The 21,999-nt window shown below is 36.1% G+C and overlaps 1 protein-coding gene across 1 annotated transcript in view; it reads left to right on the top strand.

The window, feature by feature from the left end:
• WDR70 (WD repeat domain 70) overlaps positions 1-21,999 on the top strand; it is a 127,732-nt gene that overhangs the window by 76,189 nt on the left and 29,544 nt on the right. Inside the window, exons 11-13 of the mRNA XM_065860846.2 lie at positions 11,187-11,286; positions 17,369-17,453; positions 18,533-18,671. Coding sequence (XP_065716918.1) covers positions 11,187-11,286; positions 17,369-17,453; positions 18,533-18,671 — 324 coding nt within the window. The remainder of the gene's footprint in view (positions 1-11,186; positions 11,287-17,368; positions 17,454-18,532; positions 18,672-21,999) is intronic.

The raw sequence follows: 21,999 nt of genomic DNA, 5'->3' as shown, positions 1-21,999 counted from the left end.
TTGAGGTAGTTTTATTATTTTAGAGAAAATTTTCCTTTTCTGCAGTGGCAAAAAGTTAAAAATGCAGAGGCTACATTTTTTTTCCTAACAGAAGTGAGCTCTGAAGTGGCCTGGCTTATCAGAAAAATGACTTTTAGATACCGTAGTATATTCACTGCTCAAGCAAGCTGGACACTTCATTGATCTAGAGCCTGATACGGTTTGTAAATTACTGAAAGAATCTTGTGCTTGATGTCTGTACTAGGAAGCCAGTTTTGTGTCCAAATGCTTCTCATTGTGATTCATAGTATGTCACTATTTCTTGAAGCATGTGAGGCGATGAACAGCAGATTTTTACTGGGAATTCTGTAAAAGTAATGAGAAGTACATTTATGTACAACTCCTGATCATTAAGTTTGTTTTATTAGAGAAGCCTAAAACTCCCATATTTTAAAATATGAAAGGAAAGCTGTTACAGCTTGATCCAGTGGATTTATTTAAAAACAAAAAGGTGGGAAATAATGACTTCTGATTTGTGGAACATATTGAGTGAAGATTAGGTATTTTCTGTCTACATATGCTTGCTCTATCTCTTGAGTTAAATTATGGGCCCTTCACCCCCTTCCAGCTTCATCGTCAGATGTATCTCTTGCAGGCTCCAATTTTCTCAGTAATTCTTAACTTTTAGAAGGCTTTCTATTTTGGGGTATTAATAAAGAGTAATGTGAAGTGAATTTTGGAAAGAGTGTACTTAAGAGCTAGCTAGTTTAATGTTGGGTGGTGCTTGTGTCTAGCCTTTTCCATAACTGTTTAATTTAGAAAAAATACACTTACCAAAGAGAAACAGACAGGGTTTTTTTTGTTGTTGTTGTTTTTTTGGTTGGTTTTTTTTTTTTTTTTTTTAGTTCAATTGAATAAGAGAGTGATTTATTTTGAAATGTGCTCAGTTTTATAACGTTAAGAAATATATTTTTCATATAAAAATATTCCCCATGAATCTGTTAGAAATTGAGAAGCTAAAAAAATAGAAGATAAATGACAGTGAAACATAGCCTTTGTATCTAACGTAAGGTTACATACACTTGACTCAGAGGAAGTCCGATAAAGAACAATTTCTATGTAAAGACCTATTGTTTCATGGCTGAATCCATTAAAAGGTGCACTTCTGTGAGGATGCGGGTTTTAAATGTGCTTGAATAGATGGCCATAATACAATACAGACTGCAGTCAGTTTCTAAAGAATGTCTCATAAGTCTAGTCAACTTGAGTTTAAAAAGTTTGCATGGCATTTATAGAAAATTCACAATAAGCTTATAAACCAAATAAGTTATTTTTGTGTCCATGATTATAAAGTGAGAAGGTGAACTGCACAACTACACCATCTCTTGGGAGCAGGTACAGAACTAAACCAATCATACAAAATGAAATATTGTGCTTTTTGTAAGACGGCCTTCAGCAAGCAAGTTTCTTTTAACTCTGGGTATCTAATCTGTAATAATGAAAGCTTAATTGAATGTGAGGCTTTCTTTATGAATAAATAAAACTTCTTCCAGTGCAAAATATTTTAAAATAAATATTTTTTTTCATTATCTCCTTATTTCCTAAAGTTTGTTTTCAACAGATGTTAGTGCTAAACGGTTAGCAGAGAGGGTGGTGAAATAGGTGGAGCATTGTCCAGCTGTGTTTTATTTAATGTATGACTGTAGTGACACTACACAGACTGAAATCAGATACATCCGTGGAACAGCTGTCTTCCTCAAACCAAGTTCTAAATTTCTCATGAGATAGAGAACTAGATTTGGAGATGGATATTGCTACATGTATATTTCACACACTATGCGGAGACACATGTATGGTGTGTCGCTGAGTGTCTGAGTATGCCCACAAACTTCTTATAATGAAATTCTAGGTTAGTAGAATTTCTGAATGTATATAGTCATGTGAAGCTCTAGTAATTCAAACAAGGTACTCTTAGGTAATTCAATATATGTGATTTTCATTCAGATTAAGCAATGTATAGGGGTTAAAAAATGCCTTTATGGTTACTCTTTCTCTGTTTACCATGTATATGTATCACTTCCTGTCTTGGCTTGTGACTGTTTTGTGCTCAAAGCAGTCCCCTCTAATCAACTTTAAAACTTAGTTCATATTTAATTTTTGGTGTAATGCATTTTTATTAAGGCTAGGATGGATGGCCAAATTAGAAAGTACTATGTTAGTTAGCATACAAAGAGTGAAATATTCTGAAAAACCCCAATTCATGGACTGTGTTTTTTATGGATACTAATTGCTCCTGATGAATATAACTGCTGTGATCAGCACATACCTTGATAAGAGCTCAGAAATGGCACTATATCCTATCCCTGGCCTGTTTCATTGTTCTGACCGGTACACAGATCTCTGGTCTCGTTTGGAGAGCAGATTGAGCCCAAGACCTGTAACCAAACTTCATCTTGGTCAGGTTATTAGAGTATACCTTTGCAGAGGCTGTTTCAACACACCTTGCAAAAGCACAGCTAGTACAGGTTGTGTGTTCCTGCCCGTGTAACAGGAGGACTGGCTTATATTCAAGAGCCTGAGTGATTTTTCAGAAGTAAGGACACCTGTTTTAGTTAGCAGAAAGCATTGCGTTGCCAGCCATTGGCTTGTCGCTTGTAATTAATGTGCAAAATGCCTCGTTGATTTTGATAGTTCATGTGTGGAAGCATGGTGCCAAACTGGGTAGGAATTGACAGGGGCATAGGAATGTTTTCTGTACTCCAGACAGGCCACCGTTGTTTCTTGGCTACTGCATTGAGGTGGGAGAGCAAGGCAAGGCTGTGCTAATGTGTGCTCCTGTGTGTCCACGTGTATAAAACAAACTTCAGTTTTGATTGTTCTACTTCCAAAACGAATGTGGTTATGTCAAAAAAATTAATCCTTTGGTGTCAAGTTGGTAAGAGATTTATACCAACAAACAAAAGCAAGGCAGAGCGCAAACTCAGTTGCTACTTGTCTCCTTTTTTTTGCCATCTTTAAATGATAGTTTGCTCTGTGTCCATATGTGTTATGGAAGAGAGAGTGGTGGTTTTGTTGGTTTTGACTTTGTTTTTCTGTATGTGAGAAGAACACAGATGTGCTTGAGGATTAAGTGATCTGTAATTGCTATTACTGGAAGAATGTATATTTAAGTCACTGGTAAAATTACACCTGTTAAAGAAGACAAAATGAGGTGACACTGGACCCCAAAAGTGAAGAACCATTACCAAGGAAAGAGAGAAAAGGCATCAAAGTAATAGTATTGACATCAGATTATTGATTTGATTTGTTATAGTGTCTTTTAGAATATATGGCAGAAAGGAGATGACACATTGTGATGCATACAACATTTTTCTTACACTAAGTGGTTAAAAGAGGCTAGATCTTCCAGGGAAACTGGGGAGATCTGGCATCCAGGTTAGAAAATCAGGAACAGCTTTCATCATGTTGAATTGAAGTTGCCAGTTAAACATTCACAAATTGATATCAAGATGAACTAAGATGTTCAGCAGACAGAGAATGGTGTACCTTTCCTTTGAAGGTAGTTTAATGGCATGGAAATACTAGTGGTCATGGTTGTGAGAAAGTTTTTAAAAATATATTGTAGAGTGAGAAGTTAGGGACAAGGCATTTGAGTAACGGTGAGAAAGTAGCCAGTGAAACTGAGAGACAATCATGCACCAGCAGGGATAGTGAAGGAGTCAGCATGTAGAAGGTGTACAGGAGATGCTGGACCTCATAAGACAATGAAGAAGGGGAGTAGAAAATAGGCAATTTTTTCCAAGGTGAATGAGGATGGGGTAGGTTTGTTGGATTTGGATAAATCTGTTGAGACTGAGGAATTTATGTAGGATTGATAAGGAATGAGGATAGAGGAGACAGCAGTATTGGATGGAAACGCCAAACAACTGTGAAAAAAGAGTAAAGGAGAGAGAGAGAAAAAGAAACAGGAAGCTGTTTGGTGAAAAGTGGATCATGCAAGTGAGGTTTCTGAGGTACGACCTTTGCAAACAATAATTGGTGTGTATCCCTGTGCTCTGAAGATGCCACTGCTGATGGAGAAAATAGAGGTTGACAGGCTGCCTGTTAGAGGGAGTCCTGGATATTGAATAGGCCATATTTACATTACGATAGAATCATAGAATGCTTTGTTTTGGAAGAGACCTTAAAGACCATCTAGTTCCAACCCCCTGCCATGGGCAGGGACACCTTCCACTAGACCAGGTTGTTCAGAGCCCCATCCAACCTGGCCTCGAACACTTCCAGGGATGGGGCATCTACAGCTTCTCTGGTCAAACCTCTTCCAGTGCCTCACCACCCTCATGGGGAAGAATTTCTTCCTTATATCTAATCTAAATTGACCCTCTTTCAGTTTAAAGCCATTACCCCATATCCTGTCACTACATGCCCTTGTAAAATGTCTCTCTCCAGCTTTCTTGTAGGTGCCTTTTAGCTACTGGAAGGCTGCTATAAAATCTCTCTAGATCCTTCTCTTCTCCAGGCTGAACAACCCCGGCTCTATCAGCTTTTCCTCATAGGAGAGGTGTCCCAGCCCTCTGATCATTCTTGTGGCTCCCTCTGGACTTTCTCCAACTTATTTTGGAATAAGCAAAAGGAATTTTGTTTGTTTGGTTGGTTTGGTTTTACATATTTACAATACTAAAAATGAGGAAAATCATAAATTTGCTAGCATAGCATGGGATGGGTTCGATAAGTTATGAAAAGATACAGACAATGTTTCTTCTACATCCTTTTACGTTTTTCTCACGCAGTGTAAAAAGTCCCCAAAGTAAGCCAAATGAATAGTTTCCAAAAGCTATTTTTATTAGTTATATTTATTGTTTTTGTGGCCAAGATTATTTTCTCAAATGCGAAGTTTGACAGTGAAGCCAAACCTTCAGCTGGGGTTTCATTTTCAAACCATTAGGCAAATATTTAGCAATGCTGTTAAGAAGCCATCTTTCTGAAACAGTTTCCTAAAATTTTTCTTGATTAATTAAGTTAAACAAAAAGAAATTGTTTCTGTGGTCAGCAATAATCTTAGAAATAGAATGCTCTAAGCGGTGAAGGAAACGTAGGCTTTCTCAACACTCTGCAGTAGCTCAGAAACACCTCTAAGGCAATCCAGTTTGCTTGCCTCCTTTTTCTGTCTAAAACCACATATAGTCTGATGTTTCGGGTGCCTTGCCTCATTAGCTTCTGTGTAAATGTTAAGAGTTTTTTTTCCAAGATAAATCAACTTTTTGTATCAATTACAATTAACAAAATGCTAAATCATTTTTCACCTTGACTGACTACCCTGCTGTTTGGCTTCTCTTCTAAGAATGCCATTTTCCATAACAGCCCAACATTTTCTGACTAAGCATTTCACACTTGTGTTTTTATTTTTATTCATAATTCAATGATATAATGCAGTACCAGGCATTGAAGGTTTTATAAACTTCAAAAATAGTTACAGAGTTGTTATATTTTCATTTTTTCCTTGTTATCTAGGTTTATCATTGCAGTATATTTTGTCAAGAAAAACTGAAGAATACTAAAAAAAAAAAAAAAGGAGCTAAGTCGCTTATCTGTTCAGTAATTGCAAATAACTAGCAAAACTGCTCTATGAAATACATGTGAAAGATTATTGGAGGGTATTGGACCACTACTGAGTGTAAGAGATAAAGAAATCCCAAAGACTTGCATCTCCTAGAATGTTATCCCTCCACCCAGACAAAGGCTTTGGTTGGACCAGATGAGCATATAGTGGATATGTGGATTAAATACAATTGCCAGTCACTCATCTTGATTGTGGCACATAAAGTTAGGTTACTATATTCACAATTGGTTAATTAGGATTGAGAGAAAGGAAAGAGTGTTTCAGGTCTGCTAGTGATACGTGTAGGTGTTACTGAGTTAGAAAATCATGGAGAAGAGCAAATAGTGTAATAATGCAATCATGTAAACACTAAACCCTCAAATTTCACAGGTTAATCTTATTGTGCATAGTGTGATAATTACTGAAACAGCATCCATATCTACTCCACAAGAAGCGGTATTGAAGAGCTGTCACATAAAGCAAAAGCCCAGGGATCGTGTTTACAGAGACTTAAGGAAAGCATCTGATATAGTCTGCAAATGTCTACTCAAGGCAAAAATTAAGGAATTCATGAATTCACCTGGTATATGTAAACCTCATAAATTTTAAGTGATACACTAAACCCAGAAACTACAGTTACATTTCTTTTATGGATTATAATTGAGAACAAAGCAAATATGTTGCCTTCAGTAGAGATGACCAAGAGGGGGAAGGGGAAATTGCCATTTGGAGAGTGTAACTCATACCCTGGGAACCTGTCAGTCTTGTCAGCTGTGATCACAGCTCTGAGATTGCTGGCTGTCTCTGGGATCACTTTCAACAAAGAGCTGGACAGCTTTGCTCAGTTGTGATGGAAAGGAAGGTTTCTGGTTTGTTTGTTTGTTTTCTTTTTGCAGCTTTATAGCTCATGTCTTTGTCACCTTGAGACTGGCCTGAGGTAATATGTTATCTTGAAAAGCTTTTATGTTTATTAAAAATTATCATTTTTGCAGCTGGATATTGTCAGTGTCAGCTAATTTATTATTTATGTTATCTTAGCTGAAATGACCTCTTTTAACTCAGCCATACATGGCTTGGGACTTGTCTGCCTGGCATCTCTGCCCAGCTAGTCCTGCCCTTCTGCCTCACATTTGAAACCAGATTAAATCCCGATTTCCATCTCTCTCAAGGAGCACTAGGAACATTCCTTGATGTGAAAGAGGGTGAACAGCTCGTAAGTGAGCATAGGAATACATCAAGAGATGACCTTCCCTGTTCAGAATACACCTTCCTTGTGCTAGAGCATACTGGAGTAGATTGCACAGTGTTAGTGGCACACTCAGTCTTTTGCTATAGACACAATTGTGGTTGCATGGTTGACTGTGTGCCTGCTAATAAATGAGTAAAATTTTGTTACGTGTCTGTAAACAGGAAAAGATTGATACAGCAATTTTTGTAGATCTCACTGTCCTCAAGGCCTTCCTTACTTCACTGCCCCTGCTCTTAAAAAAAAAAAAATGAAGCTGTTAGGAACAGGAAGGAAGAATAATCTCTTATCTGGGAGATTCAATGTTTTGTTAAAGAGGCTGGGAGGAAGCATTATAGTCTTGGGAAAGTGTATGCTAGAAACAACGTGGAAAGTTTAAAAACTTCATTAGCTAAGTGCGTTGTTGTTTTTCTCATGTGTGTTTATTGGATTTCTGAGGTGAGCAAACTGACTAGTTCTGTTCTCTGCTTTTCCCAGAATGTGTCTTATTTAGGATTCTGGAGAAGGTGAGCAGTTGTGAGACGCAGAGCTCTAACCATGCAGCTCTGTTGTAGGTCATTCATTTTGTGATAAATACTTAATGCAGCCACCGTCTTCTTGACTTCCCATTTTGGTCCTCTTCAGTCCACCCAGATTTTTGTGCAAAGGATATTAATTACTGACACTCCAGTCATGTACCTTTTGGGTGGGTTGGTTTTTTTTTTGTGTAGGTTGGTTGTTTGATTGGTTCCCCCTGCCCCCCCCCCCCCACTTTCCGATCCTTTCTCTGACTTCATTTTGTCTTCTGTTTCTCATCCTCTCTAGGAGAACTGTGGCAGTATTGCATACCATGACATTTATCTGTTATCCTGTTGTTTGGGGGTTTTTTTTGATACATGCAACTGCATCCTTTCTCACATGTGCTTCATGTTTTCTGCCTGTCATTTCATATTGCGCACAAGTCCAGTCAGCTGTAATTGCTTAACAAAAATATATGTGCTAATACAAAGTTTTACATTGCTGGAGTTATTTGCTAGAAAACCTTCAAACAAGTTGCAGAAGTTAGTGTGCAGAATTTGCTGAAATAACTAAACCTTTAAAAATTTTAAGGACTGATTAACTTGTCAAATTTTATATGACACATGACTAGTACTCCATAACAGCAAGCACCTCTACAACGAAATGACAGGGGTAATGAGGTAGAAATGTAGTTATGCTTTGCCGTAACTATCTAGTGAGGGCATCTTTATCTAGTGTTTCCGTGTTGTCTCCTTCCCATCCTGAATAAAACTTGAATTGTGTATATTAGTTCCGTTGTTTCCTGTCTTTCCAGCAAGAAAGATTCTGCTAACAACTTTTTTACTAATGATTTGTTAGCAAGACATCTGTTAAAAATGCTAAGAGGCTAGAGGCCAAACACATTATTTTCTTTGAAAACTGCAATGAACATTTGCCAGTATATGTAAAAACTTCTTGTTCAACCTTCTATCATTTTAGAGCAACCTTCGATCATTTTAGAATATTTGATTTAGGATTACAATTCAGGGTTATATTCCTTTAGAGAATAATATATGAGGGCAACCTTGCAGACCTTAAAGTTAGGAAAACAATCTCTTTATGGATAATTTGAACAAATTTATTTTTAAAGACAAAGGGAATTGCTCATGCAATCTTACTGTCATTTTGCATGAAATCCTGAGGAGTTAAAGCTGCAAAGAGTTGGGCTAAATTTGTTCTGTTGTTTTCATTTTTGTGATTAAGGGGCAAACAACATCTGTCTTGGGTATCTGTATGTTGGTATTTCTGTTTTTCTATGGGACAGCTGAAAAAAGACAAGCAATTGTTCAGGAATAGGTATTTCATTGAGAAGACTCCATAGTGAATGATGTATTTTAGGTGAGCTGTTTAATTCCTGAAAGATACAGTTTGGGTTTGATTAGTCCATTCATAAATTAATGCTAAATAAAATCACTGTCTTTAACCATAGAAAAATAACAAAACTCCTGAAACATTATCTGATTTTCTATCTATAGATGTTTCATTTTTTTATTAGTAGGGCATACAAGAAAAGGCATTGGTGGAAACCAAATCTTTTTCTTTATTTCAGCTTGTATCCAAAATGAAACAAAAGGAAGGAATTTCAGATTGATTGAGGATTACATGAAAAGAAAAACAAACAAACAAAAAACCAAAACCAAACACTGTGGTTTAAGTTGGGCAGCAAAATGAAAAAAAAATGTTATTTTAATAAATGTATGTCAGTGTGACATTACCAGAGACAGATGAGAGTGTTGGGGAGACAAGTGTTGTGGAACCCAAATGAAGTTTTTCCAATTTATTTAAAATAGCTAAGTACCATATTGTAATATTTCTGTAATTTTTTTTAGGTTTGATTATTAACCAATTATGATGTTTTTGCAAATGTTCATGGTATTTCTTAGGCAGAAAATACATCATTTTAATCGCTTGTTAATGTTTAACAAATATTACGGGAAATTTATTTTCTGGTAGCCAATTCACAGTTTATCCTTTATATGTTACCACATACTTGGAAAATTTTATGTAATTGGATGCATAAAATATGTTTCTTAGTATTTATAAGCACCCTCACCAAAGACATAGAGTTGTAAACTGCAATCTGTTCATAGAGTTTCTCCAGGATATGCACAATTAGCTAGAAGTGACAGTAATTTCAAAACAAGTACTATGCTATTACATTCTATCTCCAAATGCTGTAAGAAGCATTTACTTGGTGTTTGAAGTCCTCCTTTGTTGAAGTCATTTGTGGACAGAATGACTTATGTGACTCCTCTAAAAACTTGCTAAATCTGCACACCAAAATAAACTTGTAATCATTGTTAATGTTGTCACACAGATTCTCTAGCTTTTGGACCAAATTTAGAACAAATATTTGGAAGGTTAAACAACATTTATTACTTCACTGGCTTGGGTCTTTTGCATACAGAATAGCCCATAAAAAGAGGTGCGTAGTCAAAAAGGTAAAGTGAGGTGCATGGTCAAAAATTAGAAGCTCTAGTAACTGACGATTCCTGTGCAAGCTTAGTTCAGTCCATGTGCTTGCATTTTGTCATCTCATTCTCCTTTTTGATTCTGTAGAAGTGTCTCTTTTAAAGTATAGATTGGAGAGTAATCACTAAGCAGCTGGTCAGTATTTTGTCCTGTTAGTCTTTAGGGTGTGATTCTGGATCTGACTTACTGCATGCTGTTCAAACCCTCCTGTGAAAATGTACACTTCTATGCGTGTTTTTCTGTTTTGTTCATCACCATGGTAAATAGAGGACTTTAAGGTCACTAATTTGTCTTCTTGCACCCTGCATGAGGAAGGACATGTTTTAACCCTCATGATACAGATAGGAAGCTGAGATCTAGTTGCACAGGCAACCTTTGATTCTTGAATGCTTTATTTTTAAAACTATATAAATTAGATTTCTGTTAGGAAAAGAGCGCGAATGAGAAGTGTTAATATCCTGTGTATTAAGCAAGGAGTCAATCTGTCTCAAGTTCCTTCATCTTTGTTTCCAACTTCTCCCTTTTCTTCCATTTTTCTTCCCTGTGTATGAAAGGCATCTTGGTATTTTAGGAGAGACCTTTATTTTTGTTTGGGAAGTAAGAAAGCTTGATTTTATGAAAGTGCTAAAATTAAATTTGAGGTTCCTTCCTTTTTAATAGAAGTTTTAGGGATTTTACTAAATACAGACTTAATAAATATGAAGTCAGCTCTATACAAGAACGGAGTGTTAACTTGAAGGTACTTTCTACCTTTCTCTAGGGTTATCAGCAAGGTAGAAATAATTAAAAATAAGCATACGTCATTCCCAAACTTGAATTTTTTTGCAGCTTAATGGAACACAGACCTCAGACTATCTGAACTTTGTTCTATTGTATAGGCTATACATTCTGGCAGGGTTTAAATTTGGCAAAAGTAAATTCTTCCAATCCTCCTTTTAAGTTATTTCCAAAGTATGTATGTTGTATTTTGGGTTTTTTTGTAATTATAAGCATGGCTAGTGGTGTGTTGAGGTCTGTCTTAAAATGTATTTTATTTTAACCAGACATAACTACCTTTATTCAGTGCTAGTGGGAGTTTTGCAAGAGCTCCGATGCTATGTAAATGTGGACTGTATAATTAAACCTATGAAGAAGTAAAATTTTTCATTCAAGCACTCGTTATGAAAGCCTAATCTGAAATATATGACATTTTTTAAAAGCTGTAGAACTATTTAGCTTCAGTACCTCCTAAAAATTCAAGATTTTCTGTTTAAATTTAGGAATAGCAGCAAAGTACACAAAATGTTATAAAGAAACGGTTGTCCCATCTTTTAATAAGCAAATTTTCTAATGTTTTATTTTTTTGACAAACAGGTACACACGAAGTTCCACTGCAGGCAAGCCCATGCTCCAGGCACCGACACTTCATGCTTGACATTTTCCTATGATGGTACTGTCCTTGCCAGCCGGGGAGGTAGGTGGTTGAAAGAAACCTTTGATGTGTTGAATTTAAGATGATTTTAACTTTATGAAGTGAAATGGTTTGGTAAACAAACCATTTAATTTTGTCATTGTTAAATGTAATTGTTCATGATGGAGGTAAGATAGTGAAATAGGATAGTGATTTAAACCTGAAGTGTTTCACAATTTAAATATTTTATTGTGATACTTCATTCAATACTGTGTTCCTGAAAGCACATCTTACAGCAGTTAAGGAATATTTTAAGGAACTTTGCTGTGTATACTACACAGTTCCTGATTGGTCTTCTTGTCTAGCATTAATAATACAACAAAAGGAAAATAGTAGCTTAATTAAAAATAAAATAGACCAGTTTTGTTAATTAGATCTTTCTGGGAAAATTACTGTCTCTCAATAATGGTATATCTGTTCTGGAGTTATTAATTAATCACACAGCTTTCTTATGCAATGTCCTTTTCTAATTGTTTTTATCTAATTTATATTACAAACACCAAGATGTGATGACTGGGAGTCAATGGCCAAGATATTTGAATGGCAAAAAAAATTTTAAATGTCTACAGGACAGGAAAAAAACCCTTAAACTCCAGATAAAACTTTTTTATTAAAGCCTTAGGTAACGGAACAAGTCTTGAGAAGGCAGAGATATATGTGAAGACTCGTTGACTCCAACGTTAGATGTATTGGATAGGACGGTGTCTGCCTAAGGCAGCTTTTCAGAAAGATTTGTCTACCCACTATTTTACAGGCAGGTGCAGGCATACAATCCTAGCTGCCTGCATGGAAACCAGCTGTAACCAGAAGCTATATGTATGCATTAGCATGGCCCCAAGGCTAAACAAACAGGCCTAGGGTGAGACAGTGTGTGCTAATGTCAGCTAACATTGTACCTAACATATGTACAGGACATCTGGTCAGTTTGGTACATATGCAGAATGAGATTACTGATAGAAAATACCAGTGTAGAGGTAGATAGATGACAAAAGCTCAGAAGCATGGGTTGTGGTTCCAAGCCAAGGGCTGTGACTTGCAATCGGTGTCCTCCCCCTGTCCCTGATGAGTGGAGTGACATTGGTGGCTTTTATGTTGATATGCAGCTGCTGTTTTATGCTGCCTCTCTGACTCATTTGTATGTCTTGCCATGTTTCTAAGATTATGTTCCCCAGATCTCACCCTTCAGAGTAAGATGATAGTAGGTCTTGTCCTTGACAGCCCCAGGCTTACTGGGTCATGCTAATAGCACTTGGATAGTTTCTTAATTGTTCTTCAGGCTTCTGGATCCAGAGTTCCACTGCCACAGTACTTATCATGAATGGTTGAGGTAAAAACTTTCAAACTTTCTGGTCCTTACTGAATTAAACACTTACTACGTGAGAACCTTCTCCTTCTTGGAAAGCAGGTGAACCATCTGTCTTTCTGTTCTGGGCTAAGTGAAATGCTGCATCTGTCTGCCAGTGGTGTTGCCTCCAAAATATTCATACAGACGTACTTTAGAAGATTAAAAGAGAAATCTCAGAGTGACTTTAAATATTAACAGCAAACAAGGTCAATACTTATATGAGGAATATTCACTAGTGCTCTCTTGAAATCTGCATTTATGTAAATTCTCTTATGTATCACATTTATGAATGTAAATCACATAAATGACCTTTGCTTATTTTTATTGGATGTGGCACTTTCGGTTGCCTGGTCTTCCTCATCTGTCTCCAGTTTTGTATTGTGTTAAACAGACTTTCACTTACTTGTGTTTTATCTACCACACTTTGCTCTAAGCTATATAAAATGTTGATTGATTGTTTGCAGAATGTAGGACTGTATGGAAATTTGGCCCATCAGTGTGGATAAAAGTGCTACCTTTGTCTAGTATTTTTAAAAAAAAAAAAAGCTTTGTATGTGCTGTGCTAGAGAATAAGGAGGATTCATACCTTATTTTGACTTGTTTGGTTAGTGCTTTAATATGAGTATTGCTTTGGATCTGTACCAACAAAAGCAGATGTGGATCCAGCATTCGTAGATTAACACACCTGCCAAGTGCTGAGGATCAAAGAGAGGATAGTTGTTTGGGGAATGGGGACTTTCATTGAAAGCCTGATTGACTCTCCTGCATCTGATGTAGATTCTGTGTTGGATGTGAGAGATGAGGCAGGGCTCAGCTGCAAGCACAAGGGAAAATGAGAAGCTAAGGAGCTGCTTATGAGACACCCCAGTCTTACTCTTGTTGGGTATTAAGTAGTAACTTGTCAGAAACTTAAGAAAGTGATATTTTTGCACACGTGTAACCATGAAAGTAATTTTTCCTAAATACAGTCAAGATAGTATTTGGGGAATATTTTCTTTGTTTAGCAGTGAAGAGGTAAGCATTGGGACTGGACTTGGGGGCCTATTACAAAATTTTTTTTTTAAAATGGTTTTAGCTTCTGATATGTACAGAATTTATGGAGCTAGTTTCTGTCATAATATGAAGCAATTACTTCATTAATTCCATGAATCTCCTGATAGCTATTAGTTTGCTGATTAATTTTTTTTCTGTGGTATGAAGTGTGCAGACTCAGTGCCATCTTAATCAGTAAAATTCTACAGGAAATAGAATTTAGGAAAATAAATTCACTGTAGTTAAAACCAAGAAAAAATATTCACATCTAAGCCTATCAGATAGCTTGTGCACATATATGCTTCCTTTTGAGCTCAAAATTTGTGTGTGTTTGCTGTTGATGTTTTGTTTTGGGATTTTCTTTTAGTTATGGCTGAATTCCTCTTTTCACAATGTTCTTGAGGAAAATTAAAACATTTAATTTTGAAGTTAATTTAAAAAGTAGAAACATCTTGAGTACAGTTTCCTGCATACTCAAGGATTATGCAGCAGCATGTATAGTGACTTTGTTTTGTGTAGAGTAATAATATATTGCTTTTTTATGGTTAATACAAACATTAGCATTTTAAAAATCAAATGGTTTTATGTCAGGTAATATTTCTCAGGAGCAGAACACTGATGTTCATTTCAAACAATGCTAAAATTGCGTTCATTAGCTTTAATAGGCATCGTCAAGTATTTGTAACACTTGGAGATGAAATTACTTTCTCAAAGTCTTCCAGTATCCTTCACTTTCGTATGTTGAGAGAGAATGGTGCACTGAAACGTTTGTCCAGGCTGGTATGGATGCAGGTGATGGTGCGAGCTGTTCCAGATGTCAGTGCATAATCACCAATGTATGACTTCCCTCCCAAGGCCTTTGGCTTGGGGTGAGAGTGGTCCTGACCTGTGGTGCCTCCCAAGGTTGTTCTTCAGCTGTTGCAGCTCTTCTTTGCAGAACCAGTGCACTATGCAGAAACATATACCTTGTTCTGTAAGGTGCCTCTCCTCACATACTTAGTATAAGACTTCACAGAAAGGCTCAGAGTTTATAAACATAATATATTCTGGTACTCCCTCACAGGAAGTCATGTCATGGTCTGCCTTTCCAATGCTGTATTTTCTGTTTAAAATTCTCCTTTATTTTGTTTCATTGCTTTCCCCAATGATAATCTGCAAAGAAAAAAAAAATCAGATAAAATATTGGAGTGTATTGGCCTCATTTTGACTGAAAGCTGTCTGCAAAATGTCTATGGTGGCTCACCAAAGACTCTTTTTCTAGGACCTAATTGTTACCTCTTGATAAATCCAATGCTCAATACCATCATCAGGCTAGAGCCTGTTTATTGCTGTCCTTCTTATTAAAATGGCAAAGAATAGAGTTTGAAATGCTACTAAAAATGCTATAAAAGCTCCAAATAATCCTGCCAGGCTTTGGAGAAGTCTGCCATGAAGAAAAATACTGAATGATCTGAGTGGACTATTTTGAATGCTTCATGCTGAGCTACCCAACTTCTGTTCATATGTTTTGCTTTAAGGGTAACTATTTTTGTCCATGTATGAACTAAGTGAAAATAGATCATTACTGCTACAGCTCTTGTAAAGAAGCCCCTTAAGCATCGATGGAAAGATGCTACTGGAAAAAATCCTAGGTTTTGTGAAAAGTTGATGTGTCTGTTTTCTTAGTGACAGTGATTTCTACTCCAAATGCAGGTGAGATTCAGGAACCAATATTGTATTTGCAACACAGAAAATTTTTATTAGAAAAAATTAATTATGGCAAATTCTTAATGGTCATCAGAGTTTCACAGCATTGGCCAAATCATTCTAATATTATTTATACATTTCCAAATACTTAAGCATCCATTTCTGCATGGTGTAAGACAGTGTTGATTTGAAATTAGCCACAACTTTTAAGTCCTTCTAGAGTCTTCTAATATTTTTAAATCAGCAGATTACATTTTCTTGTCAGCAGAAGAGCTATAGCTAAGTGTCAGACTGCATCTCTCCTGCTAGAGCCTGGCAGGACTACAGCTTGAAGATCATGTCAGGGCTCATTCCACTGGGAACAGAGCAGCCTTGGCTGCTAGCCTTAGATCTGTCCCTCTGCAGGAAATATGCAGAGTGGCCAAATGGTATCCTTTGCATACATTTATAAAGTGCTGGTACTTTAGATATAAAATCTTGCCGATAAGTGGTTTTTTGTTGGGGGAGGGAAAAATGAGGCTTCATATTACAAGACCAAATACTTTGAAGTGCTTGGGATGGAGTCTACTGGGAAACAATAACAAAACAGATATTCCCAAAACAGGGACTCAACATTTTTCTTTCTTGTCATTTTTTAGCTTCCCGATGAACAGAAATATACTCTGCTCTAGACATCATTTATTTAAGTTGTCCACTTCTTAAAAATATTTTGTAGTAAGGAGTTATCCTAGTCTTTAATATAAACATACATGATGTACGAGACCACACATTACTGCTTTCCCTGCAAAGGGTACTGCTGGCCTTGATTTCTTTTGTTACAGTGTGCTACCTTTTTTTTTTCTTTTTCTTTTTTTTTCTTTTTTTTTTTTTTTTTTGTGGTAACATTTCATTTCCAAACCCTCCTTTAAGCTCTTGATCTCAAAGGTTCTGAGTCCACAAAATGCTTTGCTGCAAGGTTCCTGCTTTGGAAAGAAGCAGGTCTGTGGATTTACCAGTCACTTGCCTCCTATTCCTCCTAGGTCAGGAAGATTTGGTAACTTTTTGTCCAAAGTTGTTATCTGGATATTTTTAAATAGAATTGTTGGTTTAAAGTCTTTCTTTTCACCCTTGAAAGCACTGAGACACTGATGTCAAATGCAAGATGTCTAGGTGCCCAAGTGAGGTGCTTCAAAGCTCAAATTCTGTAACTCATCTCATGCTGGAAATATGTATCCCAGAGAGATGATCAGCAGAGATGTAGATCTCTCTGAGAATAACTAATATATTTTTTTTCCTGTTCTCAATTTGTTAATATGTCATAACTTTTCAAAAAAAGAATAAACAGCCTGACTTTTACTGGCCCACAGTCATACCATGTTTATCAAACACAGAAAAGAATCGCTATAAATGTCTTGCTGTTACCGCAGTTTTGGCTTTTATGGCCAAAGGTGGTGTGATGAAGGGGTGTGAAAAGGTTTCATTATAGGTTCCCTTCCCCCACTCCCTACTGATTTCTGACTGATTGCAGGGCCTGTTCTCTGTACTGAGATTGCAGTTTGTTGCTGCTTGACCACTAAAAAAAGGGGAAGACTTCTTGGGTCTTCTGTTCTTCCTGATCATCTTTTCAAGGCAGGTAGAAACCAGACACATAATACTTGCTTAGTTTTTGATCTAGACCATCCATGGTGACATTTTAATTTCTTTTGATATCTTAGAAGTTAAATTTACTCCTAGTACAAAAGGACCAATGTTCACAAACACAGAATAAATTAGTGTTTCAGGAATCTGATTCCACTGTGGATAGTGTTTCTTGGTAGGAGGAATTGTCATGATGGAGTTGAGCTACTGAGGCGAAGTTTCTCATCTGCTGGAGTGCAGTAGGTGGAACTTCTCATCCTTACACTTTCATAGTCATTTAGGGACAAAAAACTTCGAAACCATCCCCATGTTCTGTGTCTGAATTAGAGGATGGGATTTTCTTTACATGTCTGAATTCTTGACTCAAATTCTTTATTGCTAACCTTCATCCCTTTTGTTTCATAGGAGATGATACTTTAAAGATGTGGGATATTAGACAATTTAAAATGCCTCTCAAGTCTGCAGAAAGACTGCCCAGCTTCTTTCCAATGTAAGTACTCTCGCTATTTCTACTTGTTGCAATAAACTGTAGTTGTGCTGAATGGGAAGGAGTCTTCCAGAGTTGTCAGTTCTCACTGTGTCCAGAACTGTGCAGAAAGGACTGCACAGGTAGGACACGGCCGTCAGGATTCTTGGCTGTTTAGTACTTCAAGGTGCTTTAAAAGATCTCGAGGTTTTTTTTGTGGTAATTCATAGCTAGCTGTACTTGGTTTATGCCATTTTTCAGTCTTATGTGTCCTATGTCGAATTAGATAAGCAACTTTTCAGGAGGAGGCCAATTCATTGCCTTATGTTCGTGTAATGAGATAGATAAGTAATTGTCATTCTTACTTGGTTGATGATAAAGAAAAAAAGAGCTGTGTTGGGAAGTACACATAACTTGAAGGTTCACAGTATGAATTCAGATTATGATGTGGGAAGTGCTGATGACTGTGTTCTTTGGTACTAAAGTACTATATTGTACTGCATAGTGCTAAATATTTCATTTTATTATTTTTATTGGTATTACCTGGATTTCTATAACTGTATCACAGCCAAATTCAACTCCAAGGGTAATTTATACTTTTAGAAAGGCAGGTCATGGACAGCTCAATCTTGAGTGCAATTTGTAGCATAGAGGAAAAGTAAACAGGCAAAACATTTTTGGTTCCTGTATAAACACTGTGCTTTGCATAATTGAAAAATGTATCATCAGCAAAAACGGATTTCATGACTGATTTATTTTTTTACCTAAGGATGATAACCAGATTTGAAAAAAACTTTTTTCATTTGTTTTTCATCTTGAAAAGCTTATCAGACTTTTGAGCGGAAGAGAATTTTGTTGGGAGGAGGATTTTTATTGGATCTCCCAGTTTTGCACATTTTGTGCCCAGCTGTAATTGTACGGGTGGACTGTGTCTAATAACTATACTAAGAGATGACAGCTAATGAAATAATTTTTTTTTTAAGTTTTGTCTTGTAAGGATTAACTAATAGAAGGGATTATTTTCAGGGAGTGCAATTTATATATAAGCTCCCTATACGTTAATGACTGGTTTTCCCAGTATAATGATTTGTTTTCTTCAACAGGACAGATTGTTGTTTCAGCCCAGATGATAAAATACTCGTCACAGGCACCTCTGTTAAGAAAGGTGGTGGCAGTGGGAAGCTTTTCTTCTTTTATCGGGAGACATTTGAAAAGTTGTATGAGATAGAAGTTACAGATGCGGTATGTATTGTAGTTTTCTTTTGTCAACTATTCAAAATATGAATGAAATCATAATCATACGCTTTTTTCTCCTTATACAGATGATGACCTACTAACGCTACTGTATTATTCTACTCCACATTTAAGAGATAGAGGCAGAGTGGCCTGAACAGATGCTGTTCTCCTTTACTCATTTAGATCTATGAAGTGAGGCCTTAATCCTAAAATTCTTACATGTTTATGCTGTTTATTTACTCCACCAGTTATCATGATGAAATGCCATATTGTAACAAAACTCCTGCTTATCACTGAAACTAGACTTGTGGTTACTATAGATTGTATTTCACTGGACTCTAGCTTGTGTAAATGCAAAGATTTAATAGTAAAAGGAAGGTATCATTGGGAATCACTCCATTGTAATATAAAACCCTAAAACTGAGAATCTGTAATACAGAAGAGTCTGTGTATGGCTTCAACTGCCTACCTATTCCCTTGTACAGAAGGAAAAGGTTTAATATCATAGTTGAAAAAAGGTCCCTCCACTCTTGTGGTGTATACTAGTAAATTTATAGATTATAACAAAACAAAAGTGGGAGAAGCTCAGACAAAACTGACATTGCTTAAGTATGGCAATGTATGCTTAAGTCCCATTAGTTGCTGCAGTCTGTCAGCAATTTTTTGCTTTCTTTCAAGATACTGTTTTCTCCTTCTGTACTTTTCTTAACCCAGCACAGCAGTCTTTCCTAGCACAGTGAACCACCCCACCTTGTGCTAGAGATAATTTATACAGAATTTACATTTCTATTCACTTTTCAAATCTCATTTGCTCTTTTAATTCATCCTAAAGCAAAATCTGCTTACAGATGAATTTGTTATATCCATCATTGCTGTGGCAGCAATCTTGCAAATTAAAAATTCAGAAACCATGTCATTTTTAATAAGGGGATTTTTTTAAAAAAAACAAACAAACAAACAAAAAAAACCTCATATATACTAAATGAAGTTTTTATCTGGTTTTGGGAGTTTTATTTAGAGCTAAAGCTTTTCTCCAAGGTATCATAAGTTGGATTTTAAATTTTTCTCCTATGGAACATACTAAACCTCAAGTCATGAAGATTTCTAGTGGATTTTTGTTTTCTGGTGCAAGTATTAGAACCAAGTATTTATAACCTTTTTCTGAGACAAACCATGAATGCCTCAGTATCCCCTCTGAAACTTCATGACAGAAAAAAGGAAAACAACTACATAAAATAAAGTGCAAGAGGTAGATTGTCCTAGGAGCTCTTCTGTCCTTGGGCACAGGAAACAAAATAGGTTAGCAATTCTATTCACAATGGATTCGGACTCCTTAGAGCTAAAGTGTCTGGATGTTGTCATGATGGCATCTCTGTTTAGTGGTGGTGAAGTCAGCAACAATGTACAGAAATTTCACTTGAGCTCTAAGATTGCAAGAATGAGAGGCTTGTGAATGGTGGGTTGTGTATCTCTGAAAGAAATTAAACAGTGAGCATTACTGCTTACAAACTTACCTGTTTTGGGTTGAAAGGAAATATCACTTTCATTTGCTATCTTTGTCTCCCAGTAAAACAGTCTTCAGTTCTCTGAAATAGAGAGTCTTTTTACTTGGTGAGGTAGATAATGTTACAGGAGAATCCAGCAAATATTGTTTTGCTGTCAGTTTCTCTCATAATTTAGAAGTGAATTTCTATTCTTCTGCTTCAAAATGCAAAACAGACGTGGAGCTGAGAACCAACAGTAGGAAGGAAACTGTTCGAAAAACAAAATTAGAGGTCAATAAGCGACTTCACTGGGGCCACTCACATAGTAAAATTTTAAGTATGTGTACAAATCTCAGCAGGTTAATAATTTTATACTATAAATTTACATAGGTGCTGACATTTATATGGTACTTTTTAAGGCGGTATTAAATTACTTTTGTCTATAGAGTTTTAGTGCTGTTTCACATCATTTGTAGTTATAAAATTTAAGATAATCATTCTCCTGCTTTCAATATAATGGATAAAATGAAAATAATAGGTGAAGAATCAAGACTTATAAGTGCTGATCTTGGGACATAATTTTCGGTGAGTCAGCACTAATAATAGCTCTTAATCAGTGTGTCTAGCTTTCAGCTTCAACACTACCCATCTAAGAAAAACACACTTAAGGATATCAATCTAAAAGAAGAAAAATTACTTTAAGTGGTATTATAAAAGCAGTATGTATTTTCAAGGCTTTTCTTTTGTTTGTATCTTTCAGCTTCTTCATTAGTATTCTTTTCTCGTTCTTCTCAAATTGCAGTGAAAGCATGCTGAAGACAAGTGAATTTTTAAGAAGCTGGCTTTTGTATTTTATAAGCAGTACATGGTGTTTGTTGGAATGATCATTGAACTATAAAATGGTAGATTAATATTTTGTGTGCAGTTTATGAAAGTATTTTTTCAGCACTGGAGTAATTGCTTTCTAAGGACTACTTTCTTACTTCTCAGTTGTTCCTTATACTCTTTCAAAAATGCAGATAGCCGTTAATGTACTTTTTTACCTTTACTTTTTGTATGTTATCTAGTGCTTGAATGTGTAATTTCAATGTTTCTATTTTGCGGGTTTTTTTTAGGCATTGCATATATGAAGTTACACTATGCCAATATGTGTAGCAAAAGCACAAATACAGCAATATCGGTGTCTATAAAGAACTCGATCTGCTCTCATTCCTCATGAAAATAATACAAGTAATTTCAGTTGGATTTAGTCCAGATTGCTAAAGAAGGAAGGCATAATTTATTTCAATTATAAAATGAAAATAATGAGACTTTTTGAGGGCAATTATATACCAGTTTAGTGGCAGAAAGTATATAATCAGAGTAATAGACAATCTAGTCTTGTACATATTTCTGGAATCCATGCCTGAGTCTCAGCTATGAAGGAAGTTCTCTAACAGCTGTGAAGAGAAAACATAAACTATTAACATGCTGCTTTTTAATTTCAAAATGATTTTTTTAAAGGAAATACTGGTAAGCTTAGAAAATTGAAAAAGACTAAAGAGCAGTAAACATTATCTTAAACCTTCTTGGTAAATAGCCAGTGCAACTGGCCTGTGAATGAACCTAGGGGGTAATGGGAAAATATTTAATGGGAATGTTTGACCAAAGCTGTGTCTGGCATTCCTTTCCATCATACACACAAACCTTTTTTCACCTTTTCTTTCAAGTTTTCATGGGAAAACCCATTACTATTTCAGAGCTGCTGGAGTGAAACCTTGTGGTTTTACTAATGGACTAACAGTCTGATTAGTCTCTATTGTTATGGCTGGGTACAGGATATTAATTTGCTTTTCGTTTCATGTATTAGT

The sequence above is a fragment of the Patagioenas fasciata genome, chromosome Z, assembly GCF_037038585.1.
Source record: "Patagioenas fasciata isolate bPatFas1 chromosome Z, bPatFas1.hap1, whole genome shotgun sequence".
Classification (NCBI taxonomy): Eukaryota; Metazoa; Chordata; class Aves; order Columbiformes; family Columbidae; genus Patagioenas; species Patagioenas fasciata.
This window is presented reverse-complemented; position numbering and strand designations above follow the sequence as displayed.